At 32.0% G+C, this 18,621-nt stretch overlaps 1 protein-coding gene across 7 annotated transcripts in view; it reads right to left on the bottom strand.

Moving 5' to 3' along the window:
* PCDH9 (protocadherin 9) overlaps positions 1 to 18,621 on the bottom strand; it is a 927,614-nt gene that overhangs the window by 138,387 nt on the left and 770,606 nt on the right. The window contains exon 5 of one of the 7 annotated variants that reach the window (XM_063618780.1): positions 15,843 to 16,207. The exons of the other annotated variants lie outside the window; for them this stretch is intronic. Within the exon in view, the coding sequence (XP_063474850.1) occupies positions 16,104 to 16,207 (104 nt within the window). The 3' untranslated portion in view covers positions 15,843 to 16,103. Of the gene's footprint in view, positions 1 to 15,842; positions 16,208 to 18,621 lie in introns of those variants that run through there. 7 annotated transcript variants of the gene reach the window in all.

The following is an 18,621-nucleotide window of genomic DNA, read 5'->3' as shown; positions in this document are numbered from 1 at the left end:
ATAAAATAGGTAACTATTCAAGATGGTGGATATGTTAATTGGCTTAACTGTATTAATCAATTCACTCTATAGACATATATCAATATGTCATGTACACAAATGCATACAAATAAATAAATAAATGCTTGTAAATTATGCTGCTTGTTGCGTGGTGAGCATCCAATAAATGGTAGCTGCCACAGTTCGTTTTGTTAGTGTTTTTATTATTGACAGATCCTAGTTAGGTTTTATCCTTTCAAATAGCTTATTGTTCAGGCTATTGTTTCATATAATTTATTTATGGTGTTAGGCTTCACGGTATGTATAAATTACACAAAATGTTGTACATACATCCTTTTTAATTTCTCTCCACCAACTCTTGAGTTGTCCGTGGTTTCTATGAGGTTCAAATTGATTTTGTGTTCTAAACTAGTTGCCACAGCACCTTTCTGTTAGAGGAGTTAATAAAAGGTTAGAAGTTTAACATCCAATTCCACAATTCATTTTAGATTGTAGGTAAGTTAATGGGAATCCATACTGTGCCCTTAATTTCTCAAGTGCACATTTGTTGAACAACTCAAAGTTCACCTTGAACTAAACATGCATCGCACAAAGTAAAATGACAAGTCATATCAAGAGTAAAAACAATAAAGATCCTTAAACGTGACATAATCAATGAGTGGTTTTTTATAGTAAACAAAAGATGAAAACTAATTTCTGTCTACTTTGATGAGAACTCTTTCATCAAACTGTTGGTGTAAGCATGTGCTTTCATATGCCAATGTAGCAACAATTCTACAGAAACATTTTGCACTTTTATCATAAAGGAGTGTCTCAGATGATTTTCCTTACACACCTAACTGATCCATGCAGGCCAATTTTGAAGTCACTGCTACTTTTGTTTATAAGGGAAAATGCCTGAGCCATTGCAAAAAGAAATTAGGCCATTGCTTAATTGATTATTAATTTCCTGTGCTTGATGTCTGGAAATATCTTTTAGATTTTTGGCTGGACATTTCAAGTGTGTAAAAAATCTGTAATGAATATTATATTTATAAATACTCTACTAATAACAAAATGTTAAAACTGTTAATTTTATAATAAATATAATTTTTATAGTCTGCTATATGATTTATAAAAAGCAGGTATCATTAGCTCTAATTTGTAGAAGATGAGAAAATAAGTTCAGAAAGGTGTGAAGTCTAAAGGCAAATAGCTAATGAATAGAAGTAATTGGGACTCAGACAGGGTCTTTTACAACCTGAGTAATAAACCCTGTTGCATTTCTTCTTTCTTTAATGCAACTCTTCAGCAAATATTTCCAACAGAGCAGTATTTTTATTTTATTTTTTTCTCTAAGGAACCCTCATATTCTTATTCTTATTTTCTGTCTTTTTTCTTCTAGTTTTTCTCCTTGCCAGCATGCTATTCTAATGCATCCAACATAGAGACTGTACCTGTCTTGTTTTCAAAATATGGCTTCATGGAAACACACAGATTCTGCATTGCATATATCAGCTACACAGCCACAAGATCAACCACAAGCATAATTAACTTTAAAGTGACTCGACTTCATTCACCATGATCGTTCTCTTTATTGAATTTTAATGTCTTTTATTTTAATCAAACAATATCCCTTCACAGAATACACACTAAGAAATGAGTTTTCCTAAATGAAATTGCTTTTTTATTGCCATTCTACCATACACTCCATTTACATCTCTAGAACATTAAAATCATTCTTTGGATGTTGCTTCACCGGCAAGTGAAGTGTGTTATCTGTAAGAGCTCTGGTGGATGAAACACTTTCTCTCCAGGCATGGGCCGAGAAGCTGCATTAACAAGTCTGAATATCACCAGTGTTTCCAAAAATTACCCACCAAGGCTATAGACAAATTTTATATCCTCAAAGCAATGACAATTTAAGAGCTCTGTCCTTGGTTTTAATTTGTAATTTTTCTATGTCTTGAAGGAGGGAAAAAAAAATATTAGAAAAACCACCTGAAAATATATAAAAACAGTTTTTTTTATTTTTAGAATGTGTGCGCGAAGCAAGTATTAAATACATTCTGTTATTCTAACAGAATTTTTTTTTTCTTAAATGACTGTAAAAGGTATCTCAAACAATATATGCATAGAGTGATTTAGCTACAGTGGTTTATTTTGAAATTCCTAAGTTAAAGGATAGAGTTTCCAAAGCTAATGAGTTCTCTTTACAATAAAAACATTCAGGACAAAAACTACCATTAAGCTGGTATTTTTATATTTTATTACATTATATTATGATTAAATTTATTACAGCTTTTATTTTAATAATTTAAGGAAGGAAAGGATAATTCTTGGTTAATAAAGAAAAACTAAGATATTTTAAAAACAGTAAAAATTGTGCATTTTTATGACTTCTTAGTACTACATTTCTTCGCTAGTATAGAGTTTCTGGGTTTCTACATTATAAATTTTAAAACCATTTATTTATATATGCTAAGATTACATCTAGCTTCCAAGTTATGTATGCAAATAACAAATTGGAATTCCATTACTCCAGAGGAATAATCTATTTGGGTTTTTAATTTGAACTGAATGACTTTTGGAAAACTATATATGACTGTATCCACATCATAAGTTTACAGGTAATGTTTCCAACTACTTAAACGGATGGGGAGGATTCTACCTCTTACTTCTACAAGAGTTCTTGTCCAGTGCACAAAGCATGGCTGTGAAAAAAACTGGCTGCCACATACATCAATTGGCTTTCAATCTCTGGTGAATAACTTACAAAGTAGGCATGAAAATAAATAAATAAAAGTTTAGAGATCACTATAAAAGTCCCTGGAGAACATCCAAGACATAGATGTGCTCGTAAGGAAGAATGAGAGAACAGGGATGAAATCACATACCCTGGTCTTTCAGAGAGAAAATGCATGTTATCCCCTTTATGTAAAACCATAGAGGTTTCTAAACAAAGGTTATGGTTAGGTGAGGCCTTTAGTTAATTAGTTGGAGAAATGTGCAAAAATGATTTGTTTCTCTCCTCATCGAGTCATGGAGTAGCATTCTTTACATAGAAAAAGGATACAATGGAATAAATCTATGATGATAAAAAATCTCTTTTCCAAAAAACGAGATTAAGTTGATATATATATATAATTAATATTTTAAGTATTCAAGTAACTGTTAGATCTCAAAGTAAGAACTAATAGTTGTCTAAAATAATAAACTCACCTCCAGTTTGTTGGTTTTTTTTAGTCTTGTCTAAATTATTTTGGTGTGAACTTTAGCAATAATATTACTGGGACAGAATATGAATTTAGTGATGATGAATTTGGTTATGAAACCATTTGGACTCTCCTCACATAGTGCCATTTGTTTGCTCGTCATCATATTTTTTCCAGGTTTTTGAGATTTAGTCATTGACAAAAAGAATACTTATTAAACACCTAATTTACCTTCATGATTAACTTTTAAGTTAGCAAAATGTGTAAATGGTAGTTCCTAATTCCAGGCATATCTCTACATGATATTTCCCTTTTCGGTTTACACAGCTGCAGAAACTAACACATTTCATCAGGGCAAGCCAAAAATACATGGCACAAGTGCCAGTTGAAGCCTGGACCCTCTGTGAATGCCAAAACAAGAGCAAAGCAAGGGGCTAACTGCACACATCAGAAAACTAAAACAGACAGAAAATATATTAAGTAACATGAAATGTCAGGAAATATTCACTTGGTTTTTATATTATCTTTCATAAAATAAACAGATTTAAGACATAGCCACAAACTCAATGAATACTTTAGAACAAATTTTCATTCATCTCTGGGACAACAAGCTGAAAACTTTTTAGTTAGTATTGATGATGGGCTTTATATATGTGATGCTGAAGCGAGCAAAATGATGGATTTTAGTGGACAAAAAGGGTATAACATTTTAAATTCTGACAATTTTTGGAACTGTGTAACAATGTTTGAGGTTTTATGTTTTTATTGTTTGAATAAATTGTTTCTATGTTACTGTTAATCTTGTGTGATTTTTACATATTTATTATATACCAATAAACTAGCATTATAAATGAATTTTTTAATGCTCATAATTAATAGTGACAACATTCTAATAAAACTAACAGTGCTGATTTTCATGTATTTTTTTCAAATCTTGAAATGTAAGCTGAAACTTTGGGAAACATGGTTTTGTCACAATTTTACATGAAATGATTACATGAAGAGTTTTTAAATTAAGAGCTTGTCTTCAGTTCTTGGTAACATTTATGTTATTTGATTTATTATTCTGGAATTTTAAGCAACAGCTTGAGTAAATATACAGATAAAGATAAGTAATTTGAAAAATCCTTAAAGAATGCTATGCTTTTCATCACAGACAGTTGGTCATTACCCTCCATATATTATAGTTATACATATGCAAATTAGAAAAATATCATTCAATATTATTATCTGTTTTTTTGGAAATTACTATGAGCATTGTTTAACAAATTTCAAATTTCTTGTACATTCTTTTTTCCCTGTTTAAATTTCAATTTCAGAAGGCAATGACTTGGTTAAGTCAGCTTCAGAAATTATTTTCCCCCTCTACAAATTCACCTGTTTATGTCTAATCCCTAGCTAGTTCAAGGCTGATCCTATAATCTGTTAATATCTGATTTACAGAGAGCCAGTTGTGCCCCACAGAGACTAAGCCATTCTTACTCTCCAGCACATTAAGAATTAATATTTACCCTTACTGGACCTTTAAGCTTCCACAAGAAACTTTTAACAAAAGCTGTGCAAATCCCTACCCAACATATACTGAGAGGATTAATAATAATTCCTTTTGATCAGAATTACTCTGTTGGCCAGTAATGGTTTCCATGGTAATCATGTGGTAGACAGGGCTGAGACTGATTTCATCAGTTGTAAGACACCATTAGAATTATCCTACATGTCTAATTATAACTTTCCATGACTGACTTTTACATAGTGTAGCTCAGAGGCACAAGAAATGAAGTTATAAGTTTTAACTGTTAGAAAGCTTCCATGAGGACAAAAATTATTTTGCTTTCTCCTAATAAGACTTTTCTTTTCCTGCAAAGAGCATTAGAGAGGAGATACTTTAATGTTTTTATTTATTTTATTTTTTATTTCTGTTTGAGACAGAGTCTCACTCTGTTGCTCTGTCGCCCAGGCTGAAGTGCAGTGGTGTGATGTCAGCTCATTGCAACCTCTGCCTCCTAGGTTCAAGCGATTCTCCTGTCTCAGCCTCCCGAGGAGCTGGGACTACAGGCATGTGCCACCACACCTGACTAATTTTTGTATTTTTAGTAGAGACGGGGTTTCACCATGTTGGCCAGGCCGTTCCTGAACCCCTGATCCCAGGTGATCTGCCTTCCCTGGCCTCCCAAAGTGCTGGGATCACAGGCATGAGCCACCACGCCCAGCCTTAGAAAGTATTTTTATGGGAACTGGAGCCAAGAGCAGTATCAATGAGAATTTCACTGAAAGATTATTGTGCTAACAACAACAACAACAAATTGGGTTCCTAGACAGCTTAGACTTCAGAAAATATTAGCATATTAGAAAAAATTGTAACACATGATGATTGTGGTGATCTTTTCACTATATATATAATTATATATAATATAATATTATATATTATATATAATATATTACATATATAACATATATTATATAATATATTACATATATAATATATTATATAATACATTACATATATAATATATAATATATGTAATATATAATACATGTAATATATAATACATTACATATATTATATAATATATTACATATATAATATATTATATAATACATTACATATGTTATATAATACATTACATATATAATATATTATATAATACATTACATATATTATATAATACATTACATGTATAATAATTATATATAAAAATTATATATAAAAAATTATATATAAAAATTATATATATTTGAAGTGTACTACATGGTGATTTTATATATATATAAAATATATATGTAATATGTAATATATAATATAATATATGTAATGTATAATATATTATATAATACATTACATATATTATATTATATATTACATATTACATATATATTTTATATATATATAAAATCACCATGTAGTACACTTCAAATATATATAATTTTTTTGCCAAATATATCACAATACAGTTGGAAGGAGGAGATAATTTCACTAAAAATAAAAAAGCTGAGTATCTTCTTTGTCCTCTTCTGATTCCTATTTTTTCAAGGGGAAGATTTAGTTCATTGCAGAAAGTTACTTGAAATGCTATACATATATTTACGTATGGACATATACACACTGTTCTATATTTATCTGCCTATACAGATAAATTACTAGATGTAGATGTGTGTGTATATATATATATATACACACACGTATATATACATATATACACATATATATATGTATATACATATATACACATATATACACATATATACACATATATACACACACACACAGAAGCATACACATATATAAAGAAAAAATATATATCTATATTTTCCTTTCTCTTCCATGTTTATTTCAAAGGCTTGGTAAGCCTTTCAATGCCAATTTCTAAGCATGAGCTTCCACAAAATGGAATGTCGCAACTTAGATATTACATAATCTGGAAATTTCCTGCAAACTTGTCTTTCAAAGTATTTAAAAATAAAACATTTCTCTAACAGTGCAAAATTGAAAGAATTATAACATTCAAAACTAACAGCTATTAAAAGAGAAATAATCAAGGTTTATATGTGATGTGTGTATGTATGTATTTGTGTGTATGTGCTCCAGGTGAAAACATCTGAACCTTTTAATTTTTGAAACAGAAAGTCCACTAGCAGAATTTTATTCCAGTGTCTAGCTGGTTACCCTAATAAAAAGAGTAACCAACATTTGCCAAGCTTGCCAGTTCAGCACTTACTCCTTATTTTAAAGGCAAAATCCATACTCAAAAATGTTTAAATAAAATGGAAGACAGCTGGATATTATGATATAAATTAAATACTGTGGATTTGCATGTTTATGCCAATGTATAGCAATTCCATTAAAAATAACTATTATTGGAATTTCTGAAAGATGAGTAGGAAAAAGAGGACCCCAAATGAGGTACACCTCAAAGAAACTAGAATTATAAAAAGGCCAAAAGCCATGGTTTATAAGGGATATGAAAAGATCCATGCTACATATGAAAGGAATGTTACTTGTTCTCTGTGCTGTGGATTAAAACACATTCCCTAGAGTTAAGGTGAGGCAGGCGAATGGAATTCCATTTTGATTCCCTTGGGCAATGATTGGAGATGAAGAAATCATATGTTCATATTACATGAAAGAATGTTTATATTGTCTATCACATTCAAAAAATCTTGAAGTTGTAGCATCGGTCAAATGTAAGAACCATTTTACCTAACGAAGCTGTAGACTGTAAAAAAATAGAATTTCTTAACTTTTATTCTAATATCCTGTCATAATTTTTAAAAATAAGCATATAGAATGCACTTATAAATGAATAGCACGTTCTATAAATAAACCAGTTGTGGAAAACAAGAGCAATAACAGAGATTTTCTAAAAATCTAACTAGGATTTGGACTTTAGAATGACGACTTTAACATTTCCTTTCTAAGCCATTTAGCTTGTTCATAAGTTTAGGAGTATGACAATAATCATGCAACTAATTAATAAACATTGTTTTATTAACTCTCTGGAAGAAAGGGTTTTTTAAACAAAAATTAGGAATAAAAATGCATACTTATCTATTTACAGTCAGAAATATTTAGTAAATTTTATGAAATGTTATTTTTCTGAGCCCGATAAAAAATGTTGAAAAGCTTCTAATATATTTTTAAGTTGCAAAATTGATTTTCTTTATCAACTGAAGCATCCATTTTATGGTATTTTTCAACACAACTCCTCTTGAACATGTGTATTAAGAGTTAACTAATAGCCTCAGAGATTTGAGTCTAATATTAGGCTTATAAATTATACTATTCATAATAAACTGCTAATGCTTCAAAAAATATAACTGGGAATAATTACCACAAATTATGATACTATGTCAAAGGAATCTGCCCATATTAATGCATCTTCTCCCAAGAAATTTACCTGTGTCTCTCTTTTAAAAAATTTTTGCAAATAAAAAAACAATTTTGCAATCTTTTCTACTTAATGTTTTAATATGTGTGTGTGGTTAAATCTATCTGTGGCAATTAGGACTGGGTTCTATTTTATCAGTCTGTCATTTATTGTAGCTAGTATTTTTTATTTTTAATTTTTTAATTTTTTTTATTTTTTTCCTCTTTATTAAAAAAAGATTATACAATTTGGGATCATAGTAAAAAATTCAAACAGTAGAACAGTGTGTATGTAGAAGGCATCCCCCACTCCCACTCCAGGAGTTTGGGTATCATTCTAGAAGTGTTCTGTGAATACATAAGCATTTTTCATTCAAACACACACACACACTGGATCCCCATATTCTTCTATAATTTGTGTTTTTTAAAAAACCACCATATTTTATAGATAGCTTTCCAATTAAGCACATTCAGAGCTCCATCATTCTTTTTTTTTTTTTTGAGACAGAGTTTTGCTCCTGTTGCCCAGGCTGGAGTGCAATGGTGCGATCTCAGCTCACTGCAACCTCCACCTTCCGGGTTCAAGCAATTCTCCTGCCTCAGCCTCCCAAGTAGCTGGGATTACAGGCATGCGCCACCATGCCCAGCTAATTCTGTATTCTTAGTAGAGACGGGGTTTCTCCATATTGGTCAGGCTGGTCTCAAACTCCCGACCTCAGGAGATCTGCCCGCCTCAGCCTCCCAAAGTGCTGGGATAACAGGTATGAGCCACCGCGCCCGGCCTCCATCATTCTTTTTCAAAGACCAGATAATTTATTTAACCAACTGTCTAAAGATGGACATTGTGATTGATCCCACTATTTTATATGTAACATTGAACGGAGTGGGTGAGTCCTAGGAAACATTCTCTCCTAAAAGTTTACATTTTCCATTGACTAGAAGTGACCAAAATAGATTCTACTGATGAGAAAAGACTTTTGAAAGCAGTATGGTCAGGTTGGCAGATGAGTGGCCTCAAGAGCTTAGGATTTCATTGCTAGTTCTAAATAAAGGTTGCAAAATTTAATATAACAAAAACTGAAAGCATGGTTAGCTGGGATAAAGCTAATCTGTTTATTAGAAATACTTGAACAAATGATAATTGAAATAAAGTGAATGAAAGTTGTCTTGTAATTTGTAAAATGTGGGCATTCAACGAATTAAATTTAATGTTGCAAGGGGAAAGTAAAACATAATTAGATTATTGTTTTGAATGTATCTTTGCCAGATTGCAAATCCAACTCAACTTATTTTCAAGTAGTGAAAAAATATGAGGTAGTGACATTATATCTGAGTTCTTTCTATCAGTTTGGAGAACAAGAAGAAGAAAAAATCCTACCTCTTTCTCATTGTGTGAACCTCACTGTAGTCATTTATGCCTTAATCATTTAGTTATCACACTGTAATTAGTTCCTAATTGGGTAATATTTGGCTGAATAGGTTCCTTTCTTTTCTCTCTTTATCCAATAAAGAAAAAAAAATGCTGGTGGGGAATTTAGTTATTGGCTCTTTAGGAAGCAATTTCTCAGTCCAAAACAGACACAAATTCAAGTCCAAGAAAATGGTGTGCTTGAGATGAGAAAATCTCATCGTGTAGTATTTTCTGATGACCTAATGTTGGAAATTTTGTATTTTTGATGGCTCAGAACCACAGTACCCCACATACATCCCCAGAGAAATAGCCGTTTGCTACCTGCAGTGGATGTGTGAAGTCCACGTGGATGTGTGCAGTAAACTGAGTGAATGCCACGTTTTACATAGTAAGGGCCAGGCCCTAATTAGAGTACTGTGTTAGTTCTTTTCACCACATAGTAAGAAGACATTGCAACATTTTAAAGAAAAGATTTGTAGAATTTTAGCTAGTTTAAAATCCTAGGATTAAAGAGACTGAGTTATGAGGACAGGTCAAAATCTTAGTGTAAACGGAAATGTTTGAAATTCCATATACAGACCTGTCTTTATAACATGTATAAAATCACATGCAGTTTTGATAATACCACATCAAAGAAACTGGGACAGAGACTTAATTGTGGGCTAACAAAGGCAAATTAGACCATATATTAAAAGTACCATATTAATGAAAGGAAAATACTTGGATATGGAGGTGGGAGAAAATTACTTGCTTGTAACAGAAATAACTAAAACATTTGCTGCGTACTATTTTTGAATTTCAAATAAGTTTTTGTTGTCCTACAATCAAGTTAGTAGATTTGTTTCAGGAAATTAATTAAGTTATGCTGCAAGAATTTATTTGAAAGCATAAAATAATTCTAAGCTGAACAAATGTTGATCATAGAAACTTAGCTACATTTTGGTATTTTTGGTCCTCTTACTAGTCCAATTTCTCCTTAGTTTCAATCAACACTTCAGCCCCCAGCAGAAGTGAGAAGCCTTTGATATAAAGAAATTGAATAGTTTAGACAGTCTTCTTAATGCAGCTCAGCAAGAGACAAGGGGATAAAATCATCTGCTCCTCCTAGTGAACTTATATAATCTTCCATAAAACACTGACTGGAACCAAAGAAAGAAAAAAAAATCTGTATCTGAAGGTACTTTTATATTAAATATCCAATTAGCCACTAGTATTTGAACATGTAGCCAGGAGAAGGCCTTCAGAATGTTTCAGACAAACAAGAAAATTAACGAGAGTGAAACTGAATATCATTTCATGATTAAATTTGCCATGCAATGACAAGATAAAACTTCAAAGTGATTACTTAGTCTTTTTTTTCATTTCTCATTATAACGTCTTCCTGTCTGCCTTCTTTGATCTTTTTTCTTCTACTATATTTAGTTAAGAATATGGATTGGTTTTGAGAACAAACAATGATCTGGACTTGATATTTTGTCCTGCCACTCTTAGCTTTAGGACTAGGGGCTTGCCACCTGACTTCCATCATTTTCCACTGTGTTATGGGTATAATGGAGATATTAATGCTGTTATGCCCACCTCACACGAGTGTTCAGAAAATCCTATCTCACAAATAAAGTGTAAAGCTGAATAAAATGTTTTAAATACATACAAATGCATACATAAGATAAAGACCTCGCTGGCAGAATTTTTCAAATAGCTGAAATAGTCAAATCATGCGTTTAAATGTATGCATAATGCCCTTCTAAATTTTTATTAAGCTTTTATATCCCAATTGTACAGTAGTATAAACTGATTATAATATTCCTTTAATAAAGATTATATTATGCATCTGTACTAATTCTATTCTAGAGTTAGAAAAAGTTTTTCTATATATACTCATTAGATTAATTGTATGTGAGTGACCTTTTAATTCCTAGATCAAAAAACATATACATATGTTATCAATTATACTTCATGAGTGTTACCTCATTTATGCAATAGGCAGGACAATTGCTTTGGAAAACGCCATTATAAAATATGAAGGAGGCAAAAGAATGCTTCCAATACTTCCATTCACTCATTTCAAAAGAGTTTATTTTTTCAAAGCATAAAGAAACAATGAAAAAACACAGACAACCACATCTTATCCTAGAAAATATCAGTAGCCATCAGTTTATTTTATTTATGATCTTTCAATATTGTATAAAATCTAGAGGGTGTGCAATTAGTTAATACCACAATAAACAAATGTATTGCCATTTTGCACCAAAACATTAAATTTAATAGCATATATTATGCCTATGCTATTATACAATATGCTCTAAGATTTAAAGATGATTAGGAGTCTATGCCATTGAGAACCTTTCATATGGACATGAGAAAGCATTGCCTAAATAATGGTAATGAATGATACGATATTTTCTAGAGAACTATGAGTGAAGAACAATGGAATGTGAAAGCACTTTCCTATTGGCTTGAGGGCTCGCAGAGACTTTGAAAGAAGATTAAGCATTTAGAATGGCATAGAAGGATCTATACTATTTCAATGCAAAGAGTGGAGAGCAGCGGGGAGGAAAGAATGAACAAGAGTTTGAACATACAAGACCATTTGAATAATACAAGTAGTGACAAATGGCGTTTTCAAGTGGAGTTGTGACACTGCCAATGTCCATAAATGGTAATCTACATCTTATGTAATTTTTATGCCAAAATTTCTATTAGCTTAGGAAAGTAATGGGTATTAAAATTCACTCAGGCCGGGCGTGGTGGCTCATGCCTGTAATCCCAGCACTTTGGGAGGCTGAGGCGGGCGTATCACGAGGTCAGGAGATCGAGCCCATCCTGGCTAACACGGTGAAACCCCGTCTCTACTAAAAAAATACAAAAAAATTAGCTGGGCATGGTGGCGGCGCCTGTAGTACCAGCTACTCGGGAGGCTGAGGCAGGAGAATGGCGTGAACCTGGGAGGCGGAGCTTGCAGTGAGCCAAGATCGCGCCACTGTACTCCAGCCTGGGCAACACAGCAAGACTCTGTCTCAAAAACAAAAAAGGGATAGTGTTAGGAGATATACCTAATGTAAATGACGAGTGAATGGGTGCAGCACACCAACGTGGCACATATATACATATGTAACAAACCTGCACGTTGTGCACATGTACCCTAGAACTTAAAGTATAATTAAAAAATATATTTTAAAAATTCGCTCAAAAAACAGTATTTCCAATGCCAGGTATATGCTGCACAAAATGAATGAAAGGAATTACTTTACAGAATAAAATTCAGGAAATATGAATCTAATTTAGACGACTGTCCATTTTACTAACATTTTAGAGAATTACCTCTACAGAATGTGTTTTGGTATATAATTTACCTAATATGATTATTGCAAAATAATAAGTGGGCTCTATTATTTCAAGAAATTTTCAAGGTAGCTGCTATGGGGATATTTTAAAATGAACCTAAACATAAGAAAAATTTTGATTAATTTCAATATACCTTTCTCTTCTAAATTATTATTTACTTAATATTTTCAAAACTACTATGAATTAGTTTAACAATAAAATAAGTCCTTTCAGTAATTATCACAATTATTTGTATTCACATCGTACATTTTATATTCAAAACACTATCACATCCAAAAATTGTTTACAAATGAGGAATCTAAGGTTCAGAAAGATGAAATCAATTCCCAGAAGTCACAAAGCTACCAAATGAAACACGCAGGATTAAAAATCAAGTGTTTTGCTATCTAGCTATCTGGCAAAGAAAAATGAAACATAAAGATCTAATGTATACTATTAACATGTGGAAAATTAATCTACACTTTTAAATTGGAGATCCTGTGATATTCCTTTTTCACTACACTGTTTAGCAACTTAGAATGTGTTTGCATACTATTACAATTCAAAGTTAACAATGGCAATAACTATCTTTTTCAATATTTTTGATATGTTAACAATATTTCCTGCAGCATTTTGCTTGTTTGTTTTTAAATCTGGGCAAAGGTCTAGACTGTCATGCGGCCCCTAAATTCTGAAATATTCTTTTAGGTCTTGATGACTGTTGTGTCTTTGATAATCCTATGAAGTATGTGAACATATCACTGCAATCAGTAACAACGTTATCAACTAATATCTGAAAGAAAATTACTTGATAGTATATATAAGAAGACTGCAAAAGAGAAGCATGTAGGTAAATACTGAGAGAGAAAAATGATTTTTGAGGAGAGGATGGGACATTTTTTCCATTCTAATAATATGACCTATGACTGGTCTTTGTAAAGAACCTCACTGCTCTTCAATTAGATTATATAAAGGGCACTGCATATTATGCTCAATAATCCAAAGCATAGCATAATAAATATGCCCCTCAAACAAACTCTATTTTGCCAAGTTTTAAACTCTGCCAACATTTTAGCATTTTCCCCATAGCCCAAACTCAAAATTTTGGATGGGTTTCTAACTGTTCCCTCTTCCTCATCCCCATTTATAATATTTATATATTTCTTGAAAATCCTTTCTTTTGAGTGCTTTAGAACTTACATGAATTGTCACATTCTTACACCACTTCTTTGGTTCATTACCTCATTGCTCTATGCCCAGATTGCTGAAATAAACTCCTGTTAGTCTTCTCGATCTGCTCAGATTACCAGTTCTATGACACCATTCTCCTGAATTAGAGAATGCAATTACTTTCCCAAAGTAATTGCAAATAAGAGTTTGAAATTACTTTTCCAAAGCTTCTTAAGTCAAGTGCACAATCATATTGGTGGCCCCTGAGAAGCTCTATAGGTTCGTCTTGACTATACAGGCAAATGTATCACTTTACCTAAACATATACTGTTTTAGACAAGACATTACTCTGAGGATTATTGTCCCTTTTCATAAATATCCCTTCTCACATGACTTCAGTCAAGATAATGTTTTCAGTTAGAATATGTTCATCCATCCATCCATCCATCCATCCATCCATCCATCCATCCATCCACCCATCCATCCATTCATCCATCCACCCATCCATCCATTCAGCCAGCCAACCACCCTACCAGCCCTCATGTAAGGAATAGGTGCACAGCACAGGATAAGACATTTAAAATACATTCTAAAATAATTTTCTGTCCTCAGGATGCTCCCAGGCAAGTTGCTAGGCAGAAATTATCTAATTATAATACATGACACTGTATGTTACAGGTAAGACAGGTGTTATGTGAGAATTTGAAAGGGCTTTTAAGTCAGCCTCCAAGGAGTAGGTGACATGTAAGGTAAATCTCAGAATTTCTTTTTCTTTGATCTCTAACTATCTAAAATGCTGCCTTAAAAATCTGACTCCACTCTTTCAAAAATAATCTCAAATCTAACTTCCTACATAAATCTGTCCTCAGTAAAGTAAGCTGACCTAGAGAGCTATTCTTCCTACTAGAGGTCAAATGTATTTTTTCACATAGTGATAGCCTATGTGATATTGTTCCCTAATATTTTCTTTTCGCAGGTCCCCAGCACTATAATCTATCCCCAGGAAATCACTAGCTTCATTAAAGGCAGACTTGTTCTTCTTTGTTCCTCCAAGTGCCTATTATAATGAATAACCTTTAACTGTGCTAGCATAAACACTCTTGAAGTTAATTAAATCAGCTTCTCTTCCCAGCAATCCTTTAACCATTGTGGACACCCATGGGGACATCTGTACAAATGCCATTTTGGGGGTTCACAGCAGCCATGTTTCTGCAGTAGTATAAGGCCCAGGCTGGACTAATCAAATTCCTTCTAGGATCTGAAATGAGGACATCAATGGATTCTACACTGGCCAAAGCTGTTTTGCAAAACTTATTATTTCTTAATTATTACCAGTGAGATATGCATATCTCATTAACAGTAAACCAAGAATAAAAGTGAACAAATAAATATTTTTATTAAAGTTCACTTTCTTATCAATAACCACTATACAAGGAACTCATAAAACATAAACACGTAGAAGAAAATATGATATTTGTCTTAGGAATAATTAATTATTTTAAATACATAATCAGTAACATTTTTACTTTTGAATATATACCTTCGGAACTAAAAAAACTCCCATGATTTCGTTTTTGTTGTTCTTTCTTATAAGAATCATCACACAGTTTCTGTCCAAACCAAAATGTACACTATGGGAGGAAAAATAAAGTCTCCAAATAAGACTTGTTTTTTTCTTTTTTAAAAAAAATGCATTTTCTTTCAAAAACTAATTTGCAGCTTATGAGTAGTTAGAAAAAAAGACATTATTTTACAGCTACATAACATTTATATCTGAGCAAAGAAAATATAATGAGCTACAACGAAGGAGAAAAAATAGCAAACTTGAATTTATCCACTGTCACATTTTTAATTAGACACCTATAATGTTTAAGAGCATTGACAAGTTCACTGGACATACAAATTATACGACATTAGAGGAAAGGTTGTAGGGACCTTCCTTCTCCATCTATCCAAAACAGAAATAAAATTTCACCTCTCCAATCATAGGGAATATGCAAAAGGCAGCAGTGCTGAGGAGAGAACTAGCCTCTCTTTCCTAGCCAATGATATCCTGTATAAAAGATACATATGAAAGACTGTTTTCTTTATTCCTTAAACATTCATTACCTCTTCATGGAGGGCTTGAATGGAAGGAGGCTCAGACTATCCATTCTCGTGGGAGAAGCATAATGAAGTAGAGGTCAGGGGTTACTGGCAATATTTTCTTTCTTCGTGAAAAACATAATCTTTGCATATCATTTTCTAGAAAATGTAGGGAATGCAAATTTTAAGAGTATAAATTAGTCTTATGAGCTTTTTACTTGATCTTTTTAAATGTGTAGTTGTAAAAATTACTAAATTTTGAACTTCTGACTTCAAGTGATCTGCCCACCTTGGCCTCCCAAAGTGCTGGGATTACAGGTGTGAGCCACCACACCTGGCAGAAATTACCAAATTTCTATCTTAATATGGGGGAATCCATTTTAAAAACAATAAGAATAACTTTCTATTTAAGAAAGCATTTTATAAAAAAATTGAGTTGATTTTATTTCTTATATCTTTCAGAGATGTTTGCCAGTTTTCCTTTCATATATTTCTGTTGTTATAAAAAAAAAAAAAAAGTCTAGGTAAAATCATCACCTAGCCAATTCAATTGTTAAGTTTAATAATTCAATCATAAAACAATAAAATCTTTTTAATATTTATTCATTTCAGTTCTCTTAATCTCAGCCTACAGCATCATTCTTGATTTGACACTAATAAATATTGACCATATATATATATATTCCTTGTCTTTGTATATATATTATAAAAAAGTTATAAAAAAGTAGAATTGTGTTTTTGAACACATTCTTTTTCTCCTTAATAAATAATTTTTAAAGAATTATAACAATATTCTCATAATAGTTTTTGGTCATTTTTTAGAATAAAAATATGAGGTTCTATTAAAAACATCCCTTGCTGTTCCTATACCAGAATTCAAGGACGATCTATTATGTTTCACTCTTGCCCCAATCACTCTTGGAACATTTTAGAATCCCAATAAATTTTTTAACTGAAAGTATAAAATAATAAATGAATAAAATTCTAGTCAATTCCAGTTGGATAATCATTCCAAACTGGATTTCTCTTTCTATTTTAAATTGCTCAGTGGGTCTATTCATTTTTACCAGTTCTATATTTTTAGAATAAAACTGAATGTGATGCTGAAAGATCATTTCTCTTCATTTATAATATTTAGTTTCTTTTGATATTGTTTTACTATAGAGCATCACAAACTTGGAAAGTAATCTTTCTTCTTTTCAATTGTTATTATTCATTGTAAGTCAAAATATCCAGCCAATATAGTACATTATAGTAAATTTTATATACTAAAGAAAGGAAATAAAATAAAAAGACTGTGTTCAATATTTTAGTCTAAAGGTAAGAGATTCATAGCCTACAGCCCATGTTGAAACGTCAGAAGAATCTGCACTGGCTATGAAATTATATAAACAATGTTGCATGAATACACATTCATTTTTCTGATTTGAAGGTCCATTGATCTTCCAAAGAGAGTTTAGAACACCTATTTGAAAATATTATGTAGTGTGTCTAAATGAACATATTCCAATATATCTGAATAATCTGAAAATACTAAAAATTAAATGATTTTTATCTGATGGTTATGCATTAAAAAACAAACAAAAGTTAATACAATTATCTGGAAAATTCAAACACAAATTTTAAAATCCATATTCTGCTAATAAAGAACTGGATAAATTTATAACTTGAATTGTCTATTGTTTTTCTTTTTAGAGGCAGGGTCTGGAGTCTGGCTGTGTTGTCCCAGCCTGGAGTGCAGCAGTGCAATCATAGCTCGCTATAACCTCGAACTCCTAACCTCAAGGGATCCTTCTGCCTCAATCTCCTGAGTGGCTAGGACTACAGAGGTATAACACCACACCTAGCTAATTTTCAAATTTTTTGTAGAGATGGGCTCTCATCATGTCGCCAGGCTGGTATCAAACTTCTGGCCTCAAGCAATCTTCCCACCTCAACCACCAAATTGCAGGGATTACAGGCCTGAGTCACCACGCTCAGCCTTAGAATTTTCTTTATGAGTTCCCTCTCTGTTCAATATTACTTTATTAAAACTCAACTCTGAATTTCATTTCCCCTATGATAATACTGTAGCATCCCAATTCTTGTGCTTTCTCAACATGCTAAATTGTTCAAAATGTCATAGCCTACTCAGTTTGATTTTTTTCCCCTTTTTTTCTTCCAAGTATCACAGCCTAATACTTTCTTGTTTAGTTTGAATACTAGAAGATTTGGAAAGAATCTTTCATTTTGCTATGGAGTATGGTGATTAGACAAAAAAAATAAAGAATAATATAACAAACACATGTGTACTGCCATAGGCTTTGTTAAACCTTACCTTTTTGCTGTATTTTATTGAGATATTATTTAAGGATATAAAACATAATAACTGTGTACCCGTTCGTAATTGTGTTCTTATGCAAGCGCCCAAAAGTAATCACTATCCTGAATTTAGTAAATATTATGCCTTCATGCTTTTTATTTCATATTTTCTAGAGGGAGATGATGTGAATTAAGTCTGCGTGCTTGTGCCTATAAGTGGGGTATTGCAATCTCAATAGTTTAAATAAAAAGTGGCTCAACATAACTCAGCG

This window comes from Symphalangus syndactylus, chromosome 15, assembly GCF_028878055.3.
Source record: "Symphalangus syndactylus isolate Jambi chromosome 15, NHGRI_mSymSyn1-v2.1_pri, whole genome shotgun sequence".
NCBI lineage: Eukaryota > Metazoa > Chordata > Mammalia > Primates > Hylobatidae > Symphalangus > Symphalangus syndactylus.
The sequence above is the reverse complement of the archived record's forward strand: the minus strand, read 5'-3'. Positions and strand labels throughout refer to the sequence as shown.